Source organism: Pristiophorus japonicus, chromosome 4 (genome assembly GCF_044704955.1).
Source record: "Pristiophorus japonicus isolate sPriJap1 chromosome 4, sPriJap1.hap1, whole genome shotgun sequence".
In the NCBI taxonomy this organism is placed as follows: domain Eukaryota; kingdom Metazoa; phylum Chordata; class Chondrichthyes; family Pristiophoridae; genus Pristiophorus; species Pristiophorus japonicus.
The window spans coordinates 56,019,787-56,040,087 of record NC_091980.1 but is presented as its reverse complement, the minus strand read 5'-3'; the positions used below and the strand labels follow the sequence as shown (position 1 = coordinate 56,040,087).

At 43.6% G+C, this 20,301-nt stretch overlaps 1 protein-coding gene across 1 annotated transcript in view; it reads right to left on the bottom strand.

The window, feature by feature from the left end:
• The window catches only part of sec24a (SEC24 homolog A, COPII coat complex component), a 64,455-nt gene that overhangs the window by 31,542 nt on the left and 12,612 nt on the right, over positions 1 to 20,301 (bottom strand). The window contains exons 3-8 of the mRNA XM_070878220.1: positions 12,722 to 12,883; positions 11,112 to 11,189; positions 8,225 to 8,370; positions 2,642 to 2,823; positions 1,610 to 1,712; positions 1,130 to 1,256 (exon numbers count right to left, since the gene is read on the bottom strand). Of these exons, the coding sequence (XP_070734321.1) occupies positions 1,130 to 1,256; positions 1,610 to 1,712; positions 2,642 to 2,823; positions 8,225 to 8,370; positions 11,112 to 11,189; positions 12,722 to 12,883 (798 nt within the window). The remainder of the gene's footprint in view (positions 1 to 1,129; positions 1,257 to 1,609; positions 1,713 to 2,641; positions 2,824 to 8,224; positions 8,371 to 11,111; positions 11,190 to 12,721; positions 12,884 to 20,301) is intronic.

Here is a 20,301-nt window from a genome sequence, read left to right as displayed (position 1 = left end):
GAGTGTGAGAAATCAGGGGTTTGGGCAGAGGACATCGTGGGAGGGAGATCGGGGCTTCATGGCGAGAGGTCAGCTATCATGGCAGTGGGGGGGGGGGGGGGGGGGAGGAGAGAGAGAGAGAGAGAGAGAGAGAGAGAGAAAGAGAGAGAGAGAGAGAGTCAGAGGGGAGGTCTAAGGCTTCCAAGAGGGGCCAGGGGAGCACTCCTGCTCTTCCTTGCTCACAAGGAGTGCTGGAAAAGGCACGTCCACCATCCATCAACCCTCTCCCATCCTTGTGAGGGGCAGGGGGTGGGATTAATATCGAGGCCATCATTCTTTAATACTCTCCTGATTGACCATAAATTACAAATTATCCAAAATTCCACTGCCTGCATTAAGCCGGATTCACTCATGTTTCCACTGACCCGCACGAGCTCCAGCTCATGAGGAATCAAATTTTAAATCCTCATCATCTATAAATCCCTCTGCGGCATTGCCTCACCAACCGAGCTAAATGTCAGCTTGATTCAGTTGATGGCATTGTTCCTCGGAGTCTGATGGATGTGAATGCAAACCCCATTGAGCACATATTCCAGGCCAACACCTAAGTGCAGGACTGAAGGATTGTCATACTGTAGGAGGCATCATTTTTTGGATGATTTGTTAAACCGAGGTCCCGTCTGCTTACTGAAGTAGACACAAATCATTCCAGGACTGTTCGAAGAGCTGTTTGGGAGTTCCTCAACCAGCACTAAAAACAGATTACCTGGTGATTAATTTGCTGTCTGCGACATTCATAAAGCACCAACTAAATGCAAGTTCTTTCTTTCGTTACCACAACCACCAGTATTTCTGCATACCCTCTTGTCCTCCCAGTGTAGCCATCCTTGTTCTGCTGAATGATTGGTGGCAGAGCCTTAGATTGCCTCAGTCCTACTTTCTCAAACTCCCTTTCTCTTTAAAAATCTGTCAAAACCTCTCTTCAACTAACCAGTTATCTCTCCAAAGTTTCCCACAACGGCTCTGCACCCACTCCTTTTCCCTCATCTGAGATTTGCCTTTGGATGTTTTTTTTTCTATCTTAAAAAGGTTCCATTTAAATGTATTTGATGGTTTTGAAGCATTTGTGTTGTTTTTTTGGTGAACCTACCATCATTAACTCGATAGCACAAGTTACATTTCCATCTTCTTTGATCCAGAAAGTTAACAAAAGGATTTATGTAGGTTCTGCAAGAACGACACCTCACAATGGTACTCGATGTAACCACAGGTAATTGCTGCAACATAAAGTATCCACACTAAGCACCAAAGATGTGGTCAGACGTGTTTAAAAGGAAAGATATGAAAGAAAAGATTTCCATTTTTAAAAAGTGCTACTTTTAAACTAAAATAGAAGAGACTGAAAAGGATAAAATTAAATCATTAGGATCGCACAGTATGTTCAACCATCAAGAGTTGGCATGCAGCCTTAGTTTCCCCTCTTTGCCCGTCATTATGCTCCTGATCTCAACCACACTGCTGAGGGGATGAGCTGAGTGGAGGTCAAGGTGGGGGTGGCAGGATGGAAATCAAAAATGTTTTTCTAAAACATAAATTGTGTTACACTTCTGAAAAATTAGATATCACTTACTGATAGGTCTCTGAATGGATGTAGCTGTAATCCTAAAGGAAGCTTAGCTTTGTTCAATAAAGACTGAGTTTGAGGGATGTTGGTCAATGTGCATCTGAACACCCTAAAATAGAAACACCTTTCATTTTAACAAAATTAAATATAGACAGATCTTTATCAAACCGTCAAAACAAAATGCTAACAGAACTTTTTCAAAAAAATCATGGGTAAAGGCACTGAAGGTTTAAAGTTCTATTGCAGGTCTATAATTAGTCAGCTGATTTCAGCAGGGGCAGCAGTCAGGATGCTATAAATTGAACTCCTATGTTAAAAAGGGAGGGTTGGTGGCAGGAGTCATCCAGGGTTCTTGTTTCCAGAAAGTGATTCTTGCCTAAGAGCGGACACGTGAACTTTGGATATGGGCAGATATTGGGTTGTGTCAGAGATGTGAGGAAAATGAATGCCAAAGAAAGAGGAATTTGGAGGGATGACCAGAAGGTTGGAGGAGGTAGAATTATAAGGCTACTGAGATGTACTGAGAATGTTATTACTATAACAGCCTGTTCACATGCACCATTTTAGGCCCACGCCCACTTGGATGCAAGATATTAGAGGGTTGTCAATACCCACAATACTGTACCACCTTCAGGAGGAAAGAATGGGGAGAAAATTGGAAAAAAGCTCCATAATAGAGAACACAAAGAGCCAACTTATTGAACAGATTACCATTAACTGCAACACTGCATTCAAAAGGGAATTGGAATTCCTGATTCAGCAAAGGAGGAGATGGGGAAGGTGAAAATTGTCAGATAAGGCTCTAAAACAGGGACCTGAATGAGTTGACAATTCGGGAAATAATTTAAATACTACTTCATTAGTCCAAGGACACATTTTGGACAACTGAACTGGATGGGGAAGGAAGAGAGAAAAGGGGTTAGAAGAGCAGGCAGCAAACTTTATTTTCTAATACGGTTAGATTAGACTTGCAAAGTCCATTCAAAGTCACAACATGTGCTTGGTCAATTGGTTATAGTGGAAGCTACTACAACTTACTCTGGATTGCAGTTTACTTTCTGTAGATCCTTGTGCAAGTTTGGATGAGGGGCTTTGACTGGAGTTGAAGGTAGAATGTTTCTCTCTTGCAGGAGATTCAGAGGGCGCACTCCCTCGGATTGTTGGCCCTGCTGCAGACTAAGTCCACCCATGCCAGTCATTAGTTGGTTAAAATGTGGAGCCTGAAGAGAACAAGTTTTAATATTAGGAGAATATGTTCCAGCAGAGCGCACAAATACAGATTCATCATCAGCGGGTGCAGAACATTCTGAAAAGGGAGGGTGAACAACCAGTTGTTGTGGTGCATATAGGTACTAACGATATAGGTAAAAAACGGGATGAGGTCCAACGAGACGAATTTAGGGAGCTAGGAGCTAAATTAAAAAGTAGGACCTCAAAAGTAGTAATCTCAGGATTGCTACCAGTGCCACGTGCTAGTCAGAGTAGGAATCGCAGGATAGCTCAGATAAATACGTGGCTTCAGGAATGGTGCAGAAGGAAGGGATTCAAATTCCTGGGGCACTGGAACCGCTTCTGGGAGAGGTGGGACCAGTACAAACCGGACGGTCTGCACCTGGGCAGGACCGGAACCAATGTCCTAGGGGAAGTGTTTGCTAGTGCTGTTTGGGAGGAGTTAAACTAATATGGCAGGGGGATGGGAACCTATGCAGGGAGACAAAGGGAAATAAAATGGAGTCATAAGCAAAAGATAGAAAAGGAGAATAGTAAAAGTGAAGGACAGAGAAACCCAAGGCAAGAAATAAAAAGGGCCACATTACAGCAAAATTCTAAAGGGGCAAAATGTGTTAAAACGACAAGCCTGAAGGCTCTGTGCCTCAATGCAAGGAGTATTCGGAATAAGGTGGATGAATTAACTGCGCAGATAGCAGTTAACGGATATGATGTAATTGGCATCACGGAGACATGGTTCCAGGGTGACCAAGGCTGGGAACTCAACATCCAGGGGTATTCAACATTTAGGAAGGATAGACAGAAAGGAAAAGGGGGCGGGGTTGCGTTGCTGGTTAAAGAGGAAATCAATGCAATTGTAAGGAAGGACATTAGCCTGGATGATGTGGAATCGGTATGGGTTCAGCTGCGGAATTCCAAAGGGCAGAAAACGCTAGTGGAAGTTGTATACAGACCACCAAATAGTAGTAGTGAGGTTGGGGACAGCATCAAACAAGAAATAAGGGATGTGTGCAATAAAGATACAGCAGTAATCATGGGCGACTTTAATCTACATATTGATTGGGCTAACCTAACTGGTAGCTATGCGGTGGAGGAGGATTTCCTGGAGTGTATTAGGGATGGTTTTCTAGACCAATATGTCGAGGAACCAACCAGGGAGCTCGCCATCCTAGACTGGGTGATGTGTAATGAGAAGGGACTAATTAGCAATTTTGTTGTGCGAGGCCCCTTGGGGAAGAGTGACCATAATATGGTATAATTCTTTATCAAGATGGAGAGTGACACAGTTAATTCGGAAACTAGGGTCCTGAACTGAAGGAAAGGTAACTTCGACGGTATGAGGTGTGAATTGGCTAGAATAGACTGGCAAAAGATACTTAAAGGGTTGACTGTGGATAAGCAATGGCAAACATTTAAAGATCACATGGATGAACTTCAATAATTGTACATCCCTGTCTGGAGTAAAAATAAAACTGGGAAGGTGGCTCAACCATGGCTAACAAGGGAAATAAGGATAGTGTTAAAGCCAAGAGGCATATAAATTGGCTAGAAAAAGCAACAAACTTGAGGACTGAGAGAAATTTAGAATTCAACAGTGGAGGACTAAGGGTTTAATTAAGAGGGGGAAAATAGAGTATGAGAGGAAGCTTGCAGGGAACATAAAAACTGACTGCAAATGCTCCTATAAATATGTGAAGAGAAAAAGATTAGTAAAGACAAACGTAGGCCATTTGCAGTCGGATTCAGGTGCATTTATAATGGGGAACAAAGAAATGGCAGACCAATTGAACCAATACTTTGGTTCTGTCTTCACGAAGGAAGATACAAATAACCTTCCGAATGTACTACGGGACAGTGGGTCTAGTGAGAAGGAGGAACTGAAGGATATCCTTATTAGGCAGGAAATTGTGTTAGGGAAATTGATGGGATTGAAGGCCGATAAATCCCTGGGGCATGATAGTCTGCATCCCAGAGTACTTAAGGAAGTGGCCCTAGAAATAGTGGATGCATTGGTGATCAGTTTCCAACAGTCTATTGACTCTAGATTAGTTCCTATGGACTGGGGGGCAGCTAATATAACATCACATTTTAAAAAAGGAGGGAGACAGAAAACAGGGAATTATAGACAGGTTAGCCTGACATCAGTAGTGGGGAAAATGTTGGAATCAATCATTAAGGATGAAATGGCAGCGCATTTGGAAAGCAGTGACAGGATTGAACCAAGTCAGCATGGATGTATGAAAGGAAAATCATGCTTGACGAATCATCTAGAATTTTTTGAGGATGTAACTAGCAGAGTGGACAAGGGAGAACCAGTGGATGTGGTGTACGTGGACTTTCAAAAGGCTTTTGACAAGGTCCCGCACAAGAGATTGGTGTGAAAAATCAAAGCGCATGGTATTGGGGGTAATGTACTGGCGTGGATAGAGAACTGGTTGGCAGACAGGAAGCAGAGAGTCGGGATAAACGAGTCCTTTTCAGAATGGCAGGCAGTGACTAGTGGAGTGCCGCAGGGCTCAGTGCTGGGACCCCAGCTCTTCACAATGTACATTAACGATTTAGATGAAGAAATAGAATGCAATATCTCCAAGTTTGCGGATTACACTAAATCGGGTGGCGGTGTGAGCTGTGAGGAAGATGCTAAGAGGCTGCAGGGTGACTTGGACAGGTTAGGTGAGTGGGCAAATGCACGGCAGATGCAGTATAATGTGGATAAATGTGAGGTTATCCATTTTGGGGGCAAAAACACAAAGGCAGAATATCTGAATAGCGGCAGGTTAGGAAAAGTGGAGGTGCAACGAGACTTGGGTGTCACGGTTCATCAGTCACTGAAAGTGGGCATGCAGGTACAGCAGGCGGTAAAGGCGGCAAATGGTATGTTGGCCTTCATAGCTAGGGGATTTGAGTATAGGAGCAGAGAGGTCTTAATGCAGTTGTACAGGGCCTAAGTGAGGCCTCACCTGGAATATTGTGTTCAGTTTTGGTCTCCTAGTCTGAGGAAGGACGTTCTTGCTATTGAGGGAGTGCAGCAAAGGTTCACCAGACTGATTCCAGGGATGGCTGGGCTGTCATATGAGGAGAGACTGGATCAACTGGGCCTTTATTCACTGGAGTTTAGAAGGATGAGAGGGGATCTCTCAGAAACATATAAGATTCTGACGGGACTGAACAAGTTAGATGCAGGAAGAATGTTCCCGACGTTGGGGAAGTCCAGAACCAGGGGACATAGTCTTAGGATAAGGGGTAGGCCATTTCGGACTGAGATGAGGAGAAACTTCTTCACTCAGAGTTGTTAACCTGTGGAATTCCCTACCGCAGAGAGTTGTTGATGCCAGTTCGTTGGATATATTCAAGAGGGAGTTAGATATGGCCCTTACGGTTAAGGGGATCAAGGGGTATGGAGAGAAGGCGGGAAAGGGGTACTGAAGGAATGATCAGCCATGATCTTATTGAATGGCAGTGCAGACTCGAAGGGCCGAATGGCCTACTCCTGCACCTATTTTCTATGTTTCTATGTTTCCCAGAGTTTTTGAAGCAGGCATTTTTCTTAAGTACAGCAAGGAAGAGGCTGCTTTTGCACACGTCATGTTGAATGCGGGGAAATTTCACACTAAAGTTTGTGTCCATCCACAATGTCTGCGATTTTTGCAATTTTTTCAAATGCACCAGCTCATCTTAAAACGCCTTTGTGATACACTCAGAAATACAATTCACTTAATTGTGTTACTTATGCTGTCCACTGAAAAGAATTGCCAAAAGTGATGACTCAATTCCTTGAAAATTCTCAAATGTGCACCATCTGTTCATAAACTGGCTGTGAAAATAAATATCAAGAGTGCCATTATAATTACATTCTTAAAGCTTAAGAGTCCCAAAGAAGAACTGCTTTGGAGCTCGAGGTGATGTTATGGTGAAAGAAGAAAAGAACATTTTGAGATTACCTCTGCATATAGTGAAAGAGATTTCAATTCATTATCTCTGCAGGTACCCCTCACCGAGTGGTGGTAGGGATGGAGTTTGTAACAGAAATAGATAAAAAGCTCCTTTGCCACAAGATCTCTGAAATAATGCAAGGGTAGAGCAATACCACTGTTTGCAGGGCTGGGCTTTAGGAAGAACACAGAACTAATCACACATCCTAATCTACTCCAAAATATTGTGCAGTGAACAAACACTGGTAGAGGGTCAATCTTTAGCAGGTGTTGCATGAAATTGTGCTACATAAGCAGGGTACCATACTTGAGTAGAAACAATTGCTAAGGAGTTCTGTAACTAATAGAAACAGGCTACTGAATAACTTTATAAAAATTGGGATCACAGATCAAAAATCCTTCAAACATTCAAAACGTTGCATATATTATTGTAGCATGTACTGCTTATGCATGATGGAAGATCATAATTCTCACTAACTAACTAGTTTGCAGTTTTTTTTTTTAAATGTACATTTAAAAAAAAAAAAAATTTCCTTCCCTTTGTTTTCCCTATGCTATATTGCATTCCAGGCAACATCACAAGAAACTTGCACCCAGGTCTTCACCAATGTTACTCTACAATCAACAGCAAGAAAAAAGGGCGCACAACTGGGATGACTTCTCCAATTGTCCCTCTTTGAGAAGGGCTGCTGGGTCTTAACTTGAGCTTCCACTGAGACCAAGATATTGCTAGCTGGAATCCATGTCCCACCAGTCCATGACTGCTAAGGCTTTGCAGCACCTTTATCGAGAAAGTTCTATGTTTCCAAATATCAACAGCAGAGCCTTACTCAAATGTTCTTAATCATCACTTCTCACTAACTGGAAGAAAATTAATTATTAAAATGAATTAGGAACATAGGAACAGGAGCAGGCCTTTTAGCCCCTCGAGCCTGCTCCACCATTCAAGGTCATGGTCGATCTGTGACCTAACTCCAGACACCAGTCCTTGCACTATATACCTCAATACCTTTGGTTAACAAAAATCTATCAATCTCAAATTTAAAATGAACAATTGTCCTAGTATCAATTGCCTTTTGTGGAAGAGAAACTTCGACCACCCTTGGTGTGCAGAAATGTTTCGTAACTTCACACCCGAAAGGCCTGGCTATAATTTTTAGAAATGCCCTAGTCCTACACTCCCCAACCTGCAGAAATAATTTATCTCTATCTATGCTATCCGTTCCCATTACTATCATGAAAGCTTCGATCAAATTACCCCTTAACTTTCTAAACTCCAAGGAATATAGTCTGCAGTTTGTATAATCACTCCTCTTTATTTGGAGTCTAGGCATCATTCTGGTAAGTCTACGCTTGCATTCCCTCCAAGGCCAATATATCCTTCCGAAGATACAGTGCCCAGAACTGCTCAAAGTACTCCAGGTGTGGTCTAACCAGGGCTGCAGGGCTCCTCACATACCTGAGAAAATTGCTGTGGTCCTGCTGTGTTTGCCAGCTGACCGCCTGGGATCCCAGGGCTAGCTAGGTTTTGGTAGCCAGGGGGCAAGGAAGGATAAGAGTGCACAAGTGTCCTTCTAGTGTTGAGGCCTTGTTGAATTGGCTGCACTGTAGTGAAAATAGAAGGGGAAAAAAAATCAGATGGTTAAACCTTACTTAAAAATCGTAGATTAGAACACAGTAGCATTCCATTTCATCATCACAGCCAGTCCCTCGAAATCGAGGAAGACTTGCTTCCACTCTAAAAGCGAGTTCTCAGGTGATTCCCGTATTGGACTGTACAATTACAGTCTCTGTCACAGGTGGGACAGACAGTGGTTGGAGGAAAGGGTAGGTGGGGAGTCTGGTTTGCCGTACGTTCCTGCCGCTGCTTGCACTTGGTTTCTGCATGCGCTTGGCGACGAGACTTGAGGTGCTCAGCGCCCTCCCGGATGCTCTTCCTCCACTTAGGACGGTCTTGGGCCAGGGATTCCCAGGTGCCGGTGGGGATGTTTCACTTAATAAAGGAGGCTTTGAGGGTGTCCTTGAAACATTTCCTCTGCCCACCTGGGGCTTGCTTGCAGTGTAGGAGTACAGAGTAGAGCACTTGTTTTGGGAGTCTCGTGTCAGGCATGCGGACGATGTGGCCCGCCCAACAGAGCTGGTAGAGTGTGGTCAGTGCTTGGATGCTGGCCTGATTGAGAACACTGACGTTGGTGCGTCTATCCTCCTAGTGGATTTGCAGGGTCTTGCGGAGGCAGCGCTGGTGGTATTTCTCCAACGCTTTGAGGTGTCCACTGTATGTGGTCCACGTCTCCTATCCATATAGGAGGACGGGTATCACTACTGCCCTGTAGACCATAAGCTTGGTGCCAAATTTGAGGTCCTGGTCTTCAAACACTCTCTTCCTCAGGCGACCGAAGGCTGCACTGGCACACTGGAGGCCATGTTGGACCTAGTCATCAATGTCTGCCCTTGCTTTTGGGGCCAGCCGAAACGGAGGAGGACGCTTAATCCCTCACGGTTGACAGTGTCAAAGGCCTTTGTGAGGTCAAAGGCGGCCATGTACAAGGGTTGGTGTTGTTCCCTGCATTTCTCTTGTAGTTGTCGCGTGGTGAAGATCATGTCCGTTGTACCCCTTAGTGGACGAAATCCACATTGTGACTATGGGAGGAGCTCTTCAGCCACAGGGAGAAGACGGTTGAGGAAGATTCTAGCGATGACTTTCCCAGTGGCCGACAGCAGGGAGATACCTCTGTAGTTGCCGCAGTCGAACTTGTCCCCTTTTTTGAAGATAGTCACGATTACGGCATCTCTGAGATCTGCCGGCAAGCTGTCCTCCTTCCAGATGAGAGAGAGGAGGTCATACATTCATGCCAATAGTGCTTCTCTGCCATACTTTACAGCCTCTGCGGGGATTCCATCTGCTTTTGATGCCTTGTTGCTCAAGCTGACGGATGGCCTTTTCTACCTCTCGCAGGGCTGGGGTTTTGCCAAGATGATGGCGGGAGCACGTTGCGGGATGGAGTCGAGGACACTCGTGTCAAAGGCAGAATCTCGATTCAGGGGATCTTCGAAGTGCTCCTTCCAGCAGGTCCCGATTGCCTCGGTGTCCTTAATGAGTGTCTCCCCGTTCTTGGCCAGCAGTTGGGTGGGGCCTTGGGTGCATGGCCCATAGGTGGACTTAACTGCGGTGAAGAATCTTCACACGTCATGGCTGGATCTCTTGTGATTTCTCCATCTATTCTTTAGGTCGCGGGTTTTTTGTTGGACCTCGGCCTTCAGCCGTCTGTAAAGCTGCTTTGTTGCTCCGGAATTGGGTTGCTGCTTTAAGTTCAGAAATGATCTGTGCTTGCGGTTTATTAGCTCCTGGATCTCCTAGTCATTCTCGTCAAACCAGTCTTGGTGTTTCCTGGTTGATTGACAGAGTGTGTCTTCGCAGGTGCTGGTTATGGCGGCCTGGAGGGCAGACCAGGCACTGTGGGCACTCTGCGTCTCGGAGTCACTGAGGGTAGTCAGGTTGGCAATGAGGCACTGGCTGTATGGGGCTCTCTTAACTGGGTCTTTTAGTGCCCTGGCATTAAATTTCTGTGGCATTGGTTCTGTTGCCGTCACCGCTTTGGGGCTCTATTAATGTTGATGACGGAACGGATTAGGCGGTGGTCCATCCAGCAGTCGTCAGATCCCGGGTGATGCGCACATCCTTGCGGTCCCTCGCTCGGACGAGGACGTAGTCGAGCAGGTGCCAGTGCTTGGAGCGTGGGTGTTGCCACGATGCCTTGTACTTGTCCCTCCGGTGGAACAAGATGTTAGTAATGACAAGGTCTAAGCATTTTGTCAGGAGCAGGGTACCGCTGGAGTTGGTTTTCCCTACCCCTTCTCTGCCGATCACGCCTCCCCAGAGGTCTGTGTCCTTACCGACTCTGGCTTTGAAGTCGTCGAGCAGGATCAGTTTGTCGTCCGTAGGGACTCGGGACGGTTAGAGAGAATACAAGCTCTATAGCATTTAAAGTTGTATGTACAAGAAAAAAAACCTGTTCTAAGCAGCCCAACAATCTCAGGCTGAAATTAGTTTGCTGAACCAAGGTCTTGTCAGCATCACAGTACAGCCTCTTTCACAATTATAGACATGTTTCTGTACAGAATTGAAGTAGTCATTCAGAGTACAGCCTTCTGTGTTTACCGAGAACATAATGAAGAATTTTTTTTGAGATTATCTCCTTCTCCCCGTCCAAAAGTCAGTGCAAAATACTGTTACGTCGACCCCAGCAAAAGATGGTATCCCTACTTTTTAAATCTAATTGGAATAAAATTTAATTTCCCCAGTCAACAACCGGCAAAAATTGACAATTTAAAAAAATAGTACTTACTAATTTCACCTCCTCCTTCCACAGTATCATAATTGTCAGGAGCTACAGATTGATCACCAGATGATCCAGAGTTGACTCCTAAAAGATACAGAAAACTTGCGTCAAATACATGTAGCTGAAAACGAATTCCGCACATTGTTAAATATTTTATAACTATTACACCGTGATCACTATTTTAAAATACTTATTTCTAACTCAAGAGGGTTCACTTTTTATTTTAGGTAGCTAACCATTTCCATATAAAATTAAGCTATCAAGACAGGACTCCCATTGAAAATAAATTCTTCTTTGAACAGAAATTATGCCATCGAAGAATACACTATCCATCCCTGCATACAGTAATCAAATTCAGATTTCCAACTGATTAGTTACAGCCAGGGCTTGAAAGTTCCATTAGTTTCACACCTTAGAAATCTAAACAAGCTTGTCCCAATTTAATATGCTGAGTGAAATGTATCTACAACTTTAATTTAAACATATAAATGTCATCTTGTTCAATTCATTGTGTTTTAGACCACCACCAGATTATAGTTACAAGGACCAACATAACCAGCTAGCAAGGTATGTTAAAACTTGAGCCTTGCAAATCCTTTACCCCAAGTCCTGCTTTAAGATACTTTGCAGGACAATTTAGCTGAGAAATCAGCAGTTCACTGCCCAAGTACCATCACAGTTGGAATGTTAGCAAGGGCAGATATTTCAGACTGAGCAGCCGCACACAAATGGCTCTTAAGCTACTTTATAGCATGCATTATTTTGATGAAATTTTATATGTCCTAAACAGTCCACATGAATTACTCGAATTAATTTTTGCTGTTTAAAAATCACATAATACGCCACTTTCTGCCTCCAGTTCTCTGAATCTAATGCGCAAAAGGACTATACTGCACCTTTAAGCAGCTCCAGAGAATTCAGTCAGCCATTTTGAGATTTTACTTCATGCATCACAAAGCTAGAAAAAAATCTCCTATAGCCATTCCAATTAACCGTTGAATTAATTCACCCAGCATTTACTTACAGCAATTACATTTTGTAACCTCATTAGGGGCACAAACCTATGCTTCGCAGACTAATGCATGTTTTACATAGTATAATTTTCTATGTTTCTATGTTTCTATAATGTTGCTTTCAGTTTAAAATAGCATATCTTCTGATTCACCATGAGCAGAACAGGAGATTTGCTAAAATATAAAAATATATAATCCTTGCTTTTCCATAGAATAGCATTCAAACTCGAACATATAAGTGAGCTTATCTACTACTTGCTGTATGAATAGCTTCTTCAAGGAGTATAAAAATTATCTTAAACAAATAACCCCTATAAAACCTTGCACTCTTTTCAAACTAGAAATGAATCATTCAGAACTATTTTCAAAAATAGGGCACAAATGTGCCGCTCAACAAGTTGAAGTATTGAATGTTCACTGGTTGGAGACACCTGGTAATGTGAGCAGCACTTGCACCTATTTATAGTTGTGTCGCATTTAGGCTCTATATAGGTTGGTGTAGTGTTACAGCAAATCCGTTAGCACGTGCTTCCTGATGTTCGTGTGTACCAATATGCCACATTTTAAATGAAAATTAAGGATTTTGTCCCTTGGAAGTGTTACCTCCAGAGTCTCTTGAAAGATTTGGAGCCAGTGGGGCATCATGATTGGTGGCTACCAGAGGATGAGTTGGTCTAATCAAAGGAGGACCACCACTCGATGGCGGGGGACCCAAGGGTATCCTGCCAGGCTGATACACCTGATGTAATGGTGGATGACTTGATCCTACAGAAACATTGAAATAATTAATTAACTCAGAACGTTTAGTTGCACATACAAGCTGATATTCTATTTTACATTACTTGAAATGTATTACACTATAAAATGTAGAAGAACACCTGTAATAAGATCAGTATATAAACACTGCATTAAAAATACTGAAAACATTTCCAATGAAACATGCATTTAGATACAGTAAATGTGCAACCAAAGATACACTATACTGTAGCTGGCACAATACTATATATTACTGGACTAAACAAAATAGTGCCCATTACAATCAATTTTTTTTTTTATTCGTTCACGGGATGTGGGCGTCGCCAACAAGGCCAGTATTTATTGGCCATCCCCAATTGCTCGAGAAGATGGTGGTGAGCCACCTTCATGAACCGTTGCAGTCCATGTGGTGAAGGTACTCCCAGAGTACTGTTAGGGAGGGAGTTCCAGGATTTTGATCCAGCGACGATGAAGGAACGGCAATATGCTTCCAAATCAAGATGGTGTATGACTTGGAGGGGAATGTGGAGGTGGTGGTGTTCCCATATGCTTGCTGCTCATGTCCTTCTTGGTGGTAGATCACGGGTTTGGGAAGTACTGCCGAACAAGCCTTGGCAAGTTGCTGCAGAGCATCTTGTAGATGGTACACATTGCAGCCACGGTGTGCCTGTGGTGGAGGGAGTGGATGTTTAAGGTGCTGGATGGGGTGCCAATCAAACGGGCTTCTTTGACCTGGATGGTGTCGAGCTTTTTGTGTTGTTGGAGCTGCACTCATCCAGGCAATTGGGGAGTATTCCATCACACTCCTGACTTGTGCCTTGTAGATGTTGGAAAGGCTTTGGGGAGTCAGGAGGTGAGACACTCGCTGCAGAATACCCAGCCTCTGACTGGCTCTTGTTGCCATTATATTTATGTGGCTGGTCCAGTTAACTTAATGGTCAATGGTGACCCCTAGGATGTTGATAGTGGGAGATTCAGCGATGGTAATGCCATTGAATGTCAAGGGGCGGTGGTTAGACTCTCGCTTGTTGCAGATAGTCATTTGCTACTTATCAGCCCAAGCCTGAATGTTGTCCAGGTCTTGCTGCATGCGGGCAAGGACTGCTTCATTATCTGAGGAGTTGTGAATGGAACTGAACACTGTGCAGTCATCAGTAAACATCCCCACTTCTGACCTTATGATGGAAAGGAGGTCAGTGATGAAGCAGCTGAAGATGGTTGGGCCTCGGACATTGCCCTGAGGAACTCCTGCAGCAATGTCCTGGGCCTGTGATGATTGACCTCCAATCACCACAACCATCTTCCTTTATGCTAGGTATGACTCCAGCCAGTGGAGTCTCTCCCCTGATTTCCATCGACTTCAGTTTTACTCGGGCTCCTTGATGCCACGCTCGGGTCAAATGCTGCCTTGATGTCGAGGGCAGTCACTCTCACCTCACCTCTGGAATTCATCTCTTTTGCCCATGTTTGGACCAAGGCAGTAATGAGGTCTGTAGCTGAGTGGTCCTGGTGGAACCAAAACTGGGCATCAGTGAGCAAGTGCTGCTTGATAGCACTGTTGATGACACCTTCCATCACTTTGCTGATGATTGAGAGTAGACTGATGGGGCGGTAATTGGCCAGATTGGATTTGTCCTGCTTTTTGTGAACAGGACATACCTGAGCAATTTTCCACATTGTCTGATAGATTCCAGTGTTGTAACTGTACTGGAACAGCTTGGCTAGAGACACAGCTAGTTCTGGAGCACTTCTTCAGCACAACAGCACAAGTGCCCATAATGGAGGTTGTACTTAACATTGAAGAACAATTTTCAATGCAAATTGATTATGGAATGAGAGAAAGCCAGTCGGGTAATCAAATTTATTGGTCCAGAAATCCCAGTCGGCTGCCTCCTGCGGGCGATCGGGTAAAAAACGTTTAAAAAATTGCGCACTTACCTGAAGCTGCTGCGCCCACGCGAGTTCCCGGTCCTGAGGCCTCTCTTGTCTGTGCATCGCAGCACGTGTACGTCAGGACGTGTGCAGGGCTGGAGTTGCAGTCACATGACTCTGGGCAGTAAATTAGGTAAAGTATGTTCTCATTCATATTTTACCTGATTGGCTGCCCAGAGCCATGTGACTGCAACTGCAGCCTTGCACACGTCTCCGCAAGATCCTGCAAATCACCTGGGAGGACAGACGCACAAACATTAGCGTCCTCGACCAAGCCAACATCTCCAGCATTGAAGCACTGACCACACTTGATCAGCTCCGCTGGGCGGGCCACATTGTCCGCATGCCAGACACGAGACTACCAAAGCAAGTGCTCTACTCGGAACTCGTCCATGGCAAACGAGCCAAAGGCAGGCAGAGGAAACGTTACAAGGACACCCTCAAAGCCTCCCTGATAAAGTGTGACATCCCCACTGACACCTGGGAGTCCCTGACCATAGACCGCCCTAAGTGAAGGAAGTGCATTCGGGAGGGCGCCGAGCTCCTTGAATATCGTCGCCAAGAGCATGCAGAAATCAAGCGCAGGCAGCGGAAGGAGCGTGTGGCAAACCAGGCTCCCTGCCCACTCTTTCCCTCAACGACTATCTGCCCCATCTGTGACAGAGACTGTGGTTCTCGTATTGGACTGTACAGCCACCTAAGAACTCATGTTAAGAGTGGAAGCAAGTCTTTCTCGACTCCGAGGGACTGCCTATGATGATGATGTTCTCGTTCATAATAATGGGAACTCCGTAAGTTGGGAGTTCCCATTATGAGAAAGAGCTCCCAAACACAAAACATTCAATAAAAAATGGCCTACTCCTGCTCCTATTTATGTATTATTAAAAAAATATTAATTTTGCTTTAAAATAAATTTAACGTAGTGGACAGGGTTTATAAAAATAGTGTGTTTTTTAAATTTTATTTTTTGTTTTGTTTTAAGTGCATTTTAAAACTCTTACGCCTGTAAAAGTAGGCTATGTGTCTGCTTTTATCAGGCGCAAGAGTTTTCAGGACATTTGCTGGGCAAGATATGGGTAAATACAGCAATCTTGCCCTTGCAAATGTCCTGGCTGCCACAATACGGAAGATCGGTCAAGCTTCCAGCCAGACAGATCGGAAAAACCAGTTTTCAGCGCATGCGCATTGTGCGCTGAAAACCGGCTTTTGTGATGCCTTCCCGGGTCCGTAGACACTCAGTACGGACCCAGGAGGCCGGAATTTCTGCCCCACTGTTTTCAACAGGTCACTTAAAAGTTAATACATGGGTTTTCCAATTTACTTTAAAATCAAGAGGTGAATTGCAAAAGATGTCAAGATAATTGGTTGATTTTTGCAAAACATCCCGTACCTCTTAGCTCCATCTCCTGGATAGATCATCACAGCCAGGCTTGTGATGCCCAGTATCAATACTTTCATCCGCTGATATTACCTATTATGGTTGATGTCCAATTGAGAAAAACACTTTTCATGCATGTTCCCAAAATATCTGTGGAGCACTATTACATTCTCCAGGGCACGCTAGATAACTCCAAAAAGTGTGAATAAAATCAAAACAAATTCTAAGCTTCATTATTCCAAGCACAGCATAGCATTCTATTGTGATTGAAGTAAATAAAATTTATAGCTGCTACCAGGCAACTATCTATTATGAAACATTTGGCCTCAGTGGCGAGAGTGATTGATAACCATTGGGTGTGTCAATTTATTTCTTTAGTGTCAAATGTTTTCATATCCATTTACTGAAGGAGCTACTTTCTATTAAAAATATTGGCAGAACTGCTCTTGAAAAGCTTTCTTTTGTACCTGCCACCCCAGCATCAGCTTCCCTATCTGCACATCTCAATTCTTAAACTAGCACCCACCCTTGTCCTCAGCATCCATAGTGGCCTCCAAATCCAGACCCAGAAACACAGCCGAACTTCCTCCTCAACCCATGTGCCATACTGGGAGATCCACCAGCTTTCATACAAAATCTCAGTTTACACAACACTGGAAGATGAAAACGGTGTTAACGGTCCAAATCTGAAGATTGATGAAACAAATGTGAACAGCATTGGCACAGAAAAATATGTTTAAGGATTCGGTGTACCCAAATGTCTTTGATTTAAAATAAAACATGTGCACTTAAATCAATGATGATATTCTCTCAAGTACAGTGGTGCTGCTGACCCGAAGCATTCTGAACGTTTTACATTAGGACTGTGCCCGTACTGCCCAATATCGAACTACAGTATGTGATTGTGCAACCCACAGGTATAACAAGAGCACCCCTTGTGGTCTAAATCCAATATTGTGGCATTAGCACATGCCCTATTGTGTACTTCAACAAGCTTTCTGAAGGTGGACAAGATAAAACATTTGATAGGACATTGGCAAATATGAGTTATTAAGCTATTGTATTGCATTGCAAGTGAACATGCAGAGCAACGGTTATCAGTACAATTTCCTTTCACATAATAAATACTCCACACTTCTCCACAACTCTTTTCTCGTTTGATTGTTAACTTCTAACCTTCTGAATCTGGTGAAAGCTTGCCCGCTCAGAACTTGCTGTTTAAAAAAAAAAGTCAGTGAGTGTTTGTGTCTGTTTTTATCTCGGTAGTTTTAGCTCCGTTGGGCGGGCCACATTTGACTCCCAAAGCAAGCGCTCTACTTGGAACTCCTACACAGCAAGCGAGCCCAAGGTGGGCAGAGGAAACATTTCAAGGACACCCTCAAAGCCTCCTTGATAAAATGCAACATCCCCACCGACACCTGGGAGTCCCTGGCCAAAGACCGCCCTAAGTGGAGGAAGTGCATCTGGGAGGGCGCTGATCACCTCGAGTCTCATCGCCGAGAGCAAGCAGAAACCAAGCGCAGGCAGCGGAAAGAGTGTGCGGCAAACCGGTCCCACCCACCTCTTCCCTCAACGACTGTCTGTCCCACCTGTGACAGAGACTGTAATTCCCGTATTGGACTGTTCAGTCACCTAAGAACTCACTTTTAGAGTGGAAGCAAGTCTTCCTCGATTTCGACGGACTGCCTATGATGATGATGATTACAGCCCAAGGGGTGACCTATGACAAGCAACCCAGGATCATGGATCTCCCAACACAATGGGTATGAGCTGTTTATTGGACGACAAAAACAGGCTAACAAATTGCTTATTGATTTGTCTTTGAGGAAACAATTTTGACACCTTTACTTAGCATTTTAACCATCTTTTGTCTTAATACTTTTTAAAACCAGTATTAAAAAAATCTGTTCCCAGCCTGATGAAAACAAAGTTCTCTGACAATACCAAAGTCTCCCCAGAAATGTACGTATACTAGAAATTGTGGAAAGACAAATGACTGCAATTTATATATTTAACCATTAAGCACCATTTTCGAACAGGACACAGACATGGATTGCTAATTTATGATATTGCTGTCTCAAGGATGCGGTTAGTTGAAGCAAATTGTTACAAAAAAAGCTGAATTGTCTCATCACTAACACAAAGCATTTATTTTCCATACAGACACTTAGTTTTATTGTTTCAACTAAAAGCAGAAGTGGAAAAATAGCCTGAAGGCGAATAAGGAATTCATTGTGTAATAAGCTTCCTTCAAAAGTAGTTTAATTTTTATAAACCATTTCATCTTGTTTCCACGCTTTCGCATCTAATTCAGTATCGTTCAACTCTCTTACACAAAAGGCAAGTCGCAATAGACCAAAGTAGTTCCCAGGCCCAGGCTCAGTCGCTGGTCTGGGCTGCGGTGGCGGGGGGGGGCATATGAAAGGATACAAGAAAACCAGAATTCTCACTCAGGGTCACTATCCAATGACTCCTACTGGATGACCTTGAGAAAGGAGAGGTTCCAGCTTAGGTGCAGTGCACCCCCCCATTAATTAGCTCGCCAATACACTGTCTAGGCTTACACCTGAAGAATGGCTCCCTGTCCGTGTGTACCTCAGCATGAGCCACTGCTTTCAGAAAAGGGGAAGAAAATTGAAAAACAGTTCATATTTGACAATGATTTGGATTTAGTTAAATAAAAACTATTGGATATCTTTGGAGTACTTTAAGGTTCAAGTTTTTTCTCTTTGCAGCCATCTTTATCAGACAATAAAGCCAGAACAAAACACACAGCAAGTCAAAACAAGCTACACTTCCTGGATATTCAGGTTTTGAAAATACAGTATTTAAGAACAGAGTTAGCTGAAACTTCAGAGGGAAGGTTAACACAGGGAAACATATTATGTGTCCTTATTCTAGCTACAATCATGCATGTATATGGGAAGAGCCACTGCTTATAGCTGTTAGACACAAGTCTGTTCACTTTGCCACAGGATATTCGCTAATATTGTCCATTTCTTCCAGGTCTCACCAACACCCTGGATCTTCCCCTCAAACTTTACCAACTGTGCCCAGAAGCTATACTGCAATCTCGAGTCTCCACTCCCCAAAATCTCTCAACAGCCCCCGTTTACTGACGGCATGGATCAGCTTTTTGGTTTGCCAGATGGGAGGCTCTCAACACAAAAAAAAAATCACTGCTTGCTTGCAGCAATCACTCTTAATCATTCTTCAGGTGTAAGCCTAGACAGAGTATTGGCCAGTCTAATCACTACAACCACCAACTTTTATTAAGTGGCTTAAAAAGATACCAGCAGAGCAACTTCACTGCACAATCTATACATCTTCAATAACTGTTCCTTTGATCTCACTACCAGAACATTTAAACACAAAATATTATAAATAATCAACATATTTAGTAAAACAGTAATTATCACCATTTATAATTTTTCAGTTTAAAAACACATCCCATCGATCTCAGCACGGTTAACATAACATAACTTCTTCCAGACTTGACAAAGCCCAAGCTCTCGGCTAAGTTACCAGTGGATGATTCAAAGAGTCAGCTATCCCTCAGCAAAAGTACAGCCTATACATAATCAAGATGGTCCTAGATTTGATGCCTTCCTGCCCACCACTCGTGATCACTACCCAGCAAATTCTTCTGGAAAAAGTACATTATAGTCATCAAGGATGACCAGATCACACTCGGGAGTACTACTTTGATTTATCTGCCAGTCTTCATACTTTGATCTCATGTGAGGAACAGTCCATTGGGTGAGATGTCAGAACATGTGGTACCTGTGGAAGCATACCCCAAGCCACCGTACGGAACAGAGGAAGAGAAGCAAAAACAAAAGGAAAAGCTGCACCTGCGATAGGTTGAGATTTAGCTAGTTAGGCAAGATAAGCAGTTTCAGAGTCACATACCATTTGCACACCTTTCATACAGGTGTGTAAATGGTATGTGACTGAGAAACGGTGTAGAGAAGAGGGAGATCATCAGGTTCACACATCTGAAGAGCATCACCTTCACCAGCGACTACAACTATGTTGAGAAAATGAATAAAATCTGTAGCTGACAGGGACCCCACCACCTAAATAATTAAGATTGAAATTATTTAACAGGATAATT